The sequence below is a fragment of the Saccopteryx bilineata genome, chromosome 3 (assembly GCF_036850765.1).
Source record: "Saccopteryx bilineata isolate mSacBil1 chromosome 3, mSacBil1_pri_phased_curated, whole genome shotgun sequence".
NCBI classification, from domain to species: domain Eukaryota; kingdom Metazoa; phylum Chordata; class Mammalia; order Chiroptera; family Emballonuridae; genus Saccopteryx; species Saccopteryx bilineata.
The window spans coordinates 259,556,843-259,562,502 of NC_089492.1; the positions used below are offsets into that span (position 1 = coordinate 259,556,843).

Consider the following 5,660-nt stretch of genomic DNA (forward strand, 5'->3'; position numbering starts at 1 on the left):
CCTAACACCCTTTCCCCAGCTCAGTCTTTCCATATCTGAGCCCTCTCCAAAAAAGTTCTTCCTGATGTCTTACTCTAGTCTCAACTGCTGCAAATTGGAATTCTATTCCCTTTCTGTCCTACAGGCAGAGAGGACAGAAAGCCCCCAGGGTCAGTTCAGCCATGCCAGAGCAGTCTGTCATCTCAGGGCTGCTGCTTGGGGTAGGAATTAGGAGAATTTTAGGGCACTGGTATCAGGTTCCTAAAGGGGTTTCCCTGGCAGAAAGGCCCTGAGGACAAGCAGGGCCCCTCCTCCCAGCCCCTCCTTTCTCTATGGGGGGTGGGGGAGGGGGCACCCACCTGCTCTACAGCCAGCTCCCCACCCACAGGGGGCTGGGCAGGAGCTTTGCTGGGACCTTCCCTGGCTTAGCTGGCTGCTGTGGGCGGGCCCCTGGCATCGCCAGCGCCTAGGCCTCCCCCTGCATTCTAGAGCCCCAGCCGCTGCCATTGCTGCTGCTGTGGCCCGGCTGCCGCCTCTCCTTCTCAGCCTCTTACCACTGCTGCACCCCAGTACCCCAACCCCCCACCTCTGCCCAGCAGTTTGGCTCATTTGGCCATGACCCTGGCCCCCCCAGGGACCCTGGCCCAGCCCTGAGCCCTGGGACCCCCAGCCACCTCCCCTGAGCCATGGCCAACTCGGGCCTCCAGCTCCTGGGCTATTTCCTGGCCCTGGGTGGCTGGGTGGGCATCATAGCCAGCACTGCCCTCCCACAGTGGAAGCAGTCCTCCTACGCGGGCGATGCCATCATTACCGCGGTGGGCCTCTACGAAGGGCTGTGGATGTCCTGTGCCTCCCAGAGCACCGGGCAGGTGCAGTGCAAGCTCTACGACTCGCTGCTCGCCCTGGAAGGTAGGCTTCCCACCAACTGGGCTGGGGTGCAGGTGGGGGAGAGGGAGGGCTGGAGCAAGCTCTCACACAGTCCGCCATCTGACTGCCCTCTACTCTCAAGTCCCCTGCCCTGCGCACTTTGAAAATCTAGGCCAGCTTGGTACCCCACAGCAGGCAGAGGCTCTAAGTTCTGGCAGCCGTGGGTCCAGGTCCCAGCTCTGCCACTGTAACCTTGAAAATGCCACTGACCCTCTCCATGGCCCTGTATGTGTAGAGGGGGTGCTGTGGCTTTTACAGGCTGACGGGAGGGTCCGGTGAGATGAGAGGCCCTCAGAAAGGCTCGGTCAAGGCCCCCCTTCACTTCTCCCCATGCTTTGTATGCAGACACACTCATGCGCACATGCTGGAAAAGCATGCTGGTACATAGGTGCACCCATGCACACATGCATGCACGCATCACATGCACACACACACGAACATGCATGTGCACATACAGGTGGTCAGGACCGCAGGTCCCTCTCCTCCTCCTTCTGGGGTGTGGACTTGAGGCTGAAGATTTGGTGCATAAACAGGCACCACTGCAGCTCTGTCCCTGGCTCAGCGCCCACCCTCCCACCCTCTGCCCAGGGCCCCCAGGCCAGAGCTGGGCTGCCATGGCACAGCCCCTGCCACGCTAATCTGGGAAGATCATCTGGCCTCCCTGAGCTGCCCTCTGGCCCAGGACTGACCTGAGAGGCAGGCATATGGCTGTCATAGGTGACTCAGAAAACAGAGGGGAAGGTGATCAGAATCACCATGGTCAATGGAGATTGGCATCCCTGCCTGAGGCCATTTGGGCTGATGGGCCTCAGACGCTCTCCCTTTGCTGAATCTGAAAAGCCCCAGCAGAAGTTGCCTATGCTTCTTGAGTGGGGTAGGCCAGGCCCTAAAGGGAGATCCCAGCCAGAAAGTGGCTGATGAGAGAACTCAAACTGGCCTGTCAGCATACGCCAACCCCGAGGAGCCTGCAAGTGAGCTGTGAACAGTGGGTTATACAGGGAGCTCCGCCCCACCCCCCATCTTCACTACCTCCTCACACCTGCCCAGATGGCAGACCAGGGGGAGCTTGCAGCTCCTGCTCCAGCCCCTCCCATCCTGCGCTCCCCTATCCACCCACTTCTCCCACCACCCGCTCAGTTCCTCCTGCCCCCCAGGTCACATCCAGTCCGCACGAGCCCTGATGGTGGTGGCCGTGCTCCTGGGCTTCGTGGGCATGGTTCTCAGTGTTGTCGGCATGAAGTGCACCCGGGTTGGAGACAGCAACCCCACTGCCAAGGGCCGCATTGCCATCTCCGGAGGCGCCCTCTTCCTCTTGGCAGGTGAGTACCCTGGCTCCTTCACCATCTTGGCCATGACAGGTAGCCCCGCCCTGGTAGCCAGCTGGGGGCAGAGCTGAGCACCGCCTCCTTTGTCCTTAGGCCTCTGCACCTTGACTGCAGTCTCATGGTATGCCACCCTGGTGACCCAGGAGTTCTTCAACCCGAGCACACCTGTCAATGCCAAGTGAGTGCCAAGTCATGGCTTGGGCCAGGGGACAGGCTGGGCTTCCCTTCCCACTGCCTCTGGGGATACTGGCCTTTCTCCTGCAGGGTACATGGAGGGGGAAACAGGGGACAGCCCCAGGTGCTGTCACAGAGAAGCTCTCTGTGGAGCAGGGAACCAGGCAGGGAGTGGCTGGGCCCTCCAAAGGGACAGGAGGTCTGTGGAGGGCACCCCAGGAGCTAAGTGCCTGGCTCTGGGTTTAAACCCCAGCTCTGCACATGGTGGCTGTGTGACGGACTAGTTCCTTAATCTTTCTGTGCTGGGTTCCCTCCTTGTAAAATGGAGCTAGGACTTGAGGACCCAGCTCACACATGGTTGTGAGGGTTCACTGAGATATGCAGGTGAGGGACTTAGCACAGTGCCTGGGCCCTTGAGAGCACCCAGCCAAGCTGAACTGTTGTTATTTCTGCATGAGGCAGCTTTATTTCAGGTAAGAAGGGGGTTGAGGCTGGAGAGAAGATAGGGCAGATCATAGAGAACCTTGCAACCATAGAAAAGTTGTGTTCCCCAGCCTGGGGTGGAAGGCAGCTGACAATCCCTCCAGCTGTGGTGTGAAGAATGGTGGGGAAGGCACAAGACCAGTACGGTGCTGTTACAAAGGCCTGGAGCAGGGGCTTGGGCCAGGGGCCAGCAGTGGAGAGTAGGTCAGAGATATTTAGAAGGCGGAATGGTCAGGACAGGTAAGGCCAAGGGTGTGGGGGCTTAATGTGCAGCTTTGTGAAGAACCTGGGCCCCTATGGCTCCTCCTTCACATCTCAGCTCTGCCAGGATCAGAGCTGGCGGCAATATCAACCCCAGACATCCCCACAGGCCTTGAACAGGGTGGGTAGGGGGAGGAGAGAGGATGAGAAAAGATGCCTGGCTGTCCCAGTTGGGAAGGCCCCCTGGAGGAGGGGAGAGGTGTACAGCTGAAATGAGACCTGGGGTGTACAGCTCGTTCCCTGAGGCTGGCCATTCTAGCCATGAAGACCTGCCAAGTAAGAGGCAGCTCACGTTGGGGATGCTAGGCTAGCACTGTGCCTTCATCCCTTCAACACTCCGCAAGGCCGCCTGGGTGGCAACTCCTGTGCTGGGTCCTGGGGATACGGACAAATCGGGTGTTGTCGGCCCTCCAGGCTCTCCCCAGGCAGCCGAACCAGCAGGGGACTGAATGGCCACCTCGTGCGAGGCAGCGCCCTTCGCAATTTCAGGGAGCGCGGAGGAGTCTGGTTAAGTCCTCTCCAGGTGGTAGCGTCCCTGAAGGCGGAGCACGTGCGGCGCAGAGCAGGAGAAACTCCAGGAGGGGGCGTTTTGTGCAAAGACACAGATGTGGGGAGACCTGGGGCGCCGCAGAGGCGGGCGGGCTGGCGGCTAGCAGGCCCAGGCGTGGCGCGGAGAGCCTGGAGTGCCAGGTGGAGGGGTCTGCCCTTCTCCGGAGGGAAGTGGGGAGCCCTGGCTGGGAGATCTGTGGACCAGACCGTGACAGGAATCGATCTGCTCTCCCGACCCGACCTATGGGCCCTCCCACACCCCCGCCACTTGCCGGATGAGGAAAGGGAGGGGCCCGAGGTTGCACCGAGCAGCCCCGTGGGTCTGGGTTACCCTGTGCAGTGTCGGCCTGCTGGGATCGGGGCGGAGGGAGGACGAGCATCCATCCCAGCTTATCCGGAGAGGGTGCTAAGGCTTATGAGGCCCCCAGTCTCGGCTGTCCCACACCCTGCCCGCCCCCTGCCAGGGCCGATGCTAGGGAACCTCTGGTGAAGACTGACGTGGCCTGGGGTTGCAGCCACACCTGATGGCATCCTCCCTACCCCTTACAGGTACGAGTTTGGCCCGGCTTTGTTCGTGGGCTGGGCCTCTGCCGGCCTGGCCATGCTGGGGGGCTCCTTCCTCTGCTGCACTTGCCCGGAGCCGGAGAGAGTCAACAGCAGCCCACAGCCCTACCGGCCCGGCCCCTCAGCGGCTGCGCGAGAGTATGTCTGAGCCCGCCAGCCCCAGCCAGCAGTCTCCCGCCCAGTACTCCGCCGCCCCTGCAGCATTCTGGGAAGGGCTAGTAGGACACAGCGTGTCCCTTGTGCCTATTAGAGCTCTGAGCAGCCTGTTTCCACCATAGGCATCCCCCCTTGGCTCTGAGACCCAGACTCTCAGAGAGAGGCTGGGGCGGGACCTAACCCACAGGTGCGTGCTTGTCCAGGTGCAGACATGGCCCTGGCCACAGTCTCATGCCATCAGTGTTTCCCCAAGGTCAGGTGCCAGCCCTTTCACCAGCAGCTTATTTACTGCTGGGCTCTGAGAGTGTCTGCACCATGCCGAACCTGGGGACATAATGATCAAGACGGACCTTGGGCTCCAGTGCCCTGGGGTGGCCACCCCATGAGCGAGGCAGTGCTGGGATGATGAATGTTCCCACATTACACACAAGGGAACAGGTTCAGAGAGACTAAGAAGATTGGCCCCACTGTCTCTGAGTTCAGGTCCCAGCTCCTCCAGCACACCCAGAATGGCACGAACACCCAAACAGAGGGCTGGGCCAAACCATGCCACCCTCACCCCAGGAATGGGCCCCAGGCAAGGCTGCTGTGAGGGCCAGGTCGGCCCCCACTGGCCAGTCCCTGGGCCTGGGCCCGAACCCCACAGCCCTGCCCCTCCTCTCCCCGCTTCTGCTCACCCCACTAACCAGCTTTCCTCTCTTTTGACTTTCAGACCAATTCTTAAATTGTCCGCCTCCTCCAAGGCCCCCCTGGGTGTGTAATGTCCAGGCCCCCAGCCTGTCTCTGTCTCCCTGCCACTCCCAGACTGTGTGTTTGATATTTTTTGGAAAGAGAAGTGAACATCCCGCTCCAAGTGTGGTGTCATTTGATTTGTCCCTAGCATGGCCAGGGTGGGGTGGCCCAGAGAGGTCAGCTGGTCCCTGGGATTGTTGGGGAGACAGAGGTCCAGGATGGGTTACACAACGTGACCAAGGCTGACCAGGACTCCTGCCCCTGCCGAGTAACCTCCTCAGCCTGGCCTTGGGTTGGCACCAGGACCTCCCGGATGGGAGACCCCACCCTGAGGCCTGGCTCAGCACTGACCACCGGCCCTGGGGCCAAGGAGCCCTGAGACACAGTCCCACCCCTGTTACTTGGCCTGCCTGTGGAGCGCCTCTGGGAGAGGAGACAATCCCGGGGAGCCCCCCCCCCCGCTGTGTTCCGGGGAGCAGAGCGGGGCGGGGGGGGTCACACTGTAGGATT

The 5,660-nt window shown here is 61.1% G+C and overlaps 1 protein-coding gene across 1 annotated transcript; it reads left to right on the top strand.

Annotated features, from left to right (window-relative positions):
- Positions 1 to 427: 427 nt before the first annotated feature.
- On the top strand, positions 428 to 5,293 carry CLDN19 (claudin 19). Its single transcript, XM_066269464.1, has 5 exons — positions 428 to 888; positions 2,061 to 2,225; positions 2,325 to 2,409; positions 4,248 to 4,400; positions 5,131 to 5,293. The coding sequence occupies exons 1-5, from the start codon at positions 666 to 668 to the stop codon at positions 5,177 to 5,179; spliced, it is 675 nt and encodes a 224-aa protein (XP_066125561.1). The 5' UTR covers positions 428 to 665; the 3' UTR covers positions 5,180 to 5,293.
- The last annotated feature ends 367 nt before the right edge of the window (positions 5,294 to 5,660 follow it).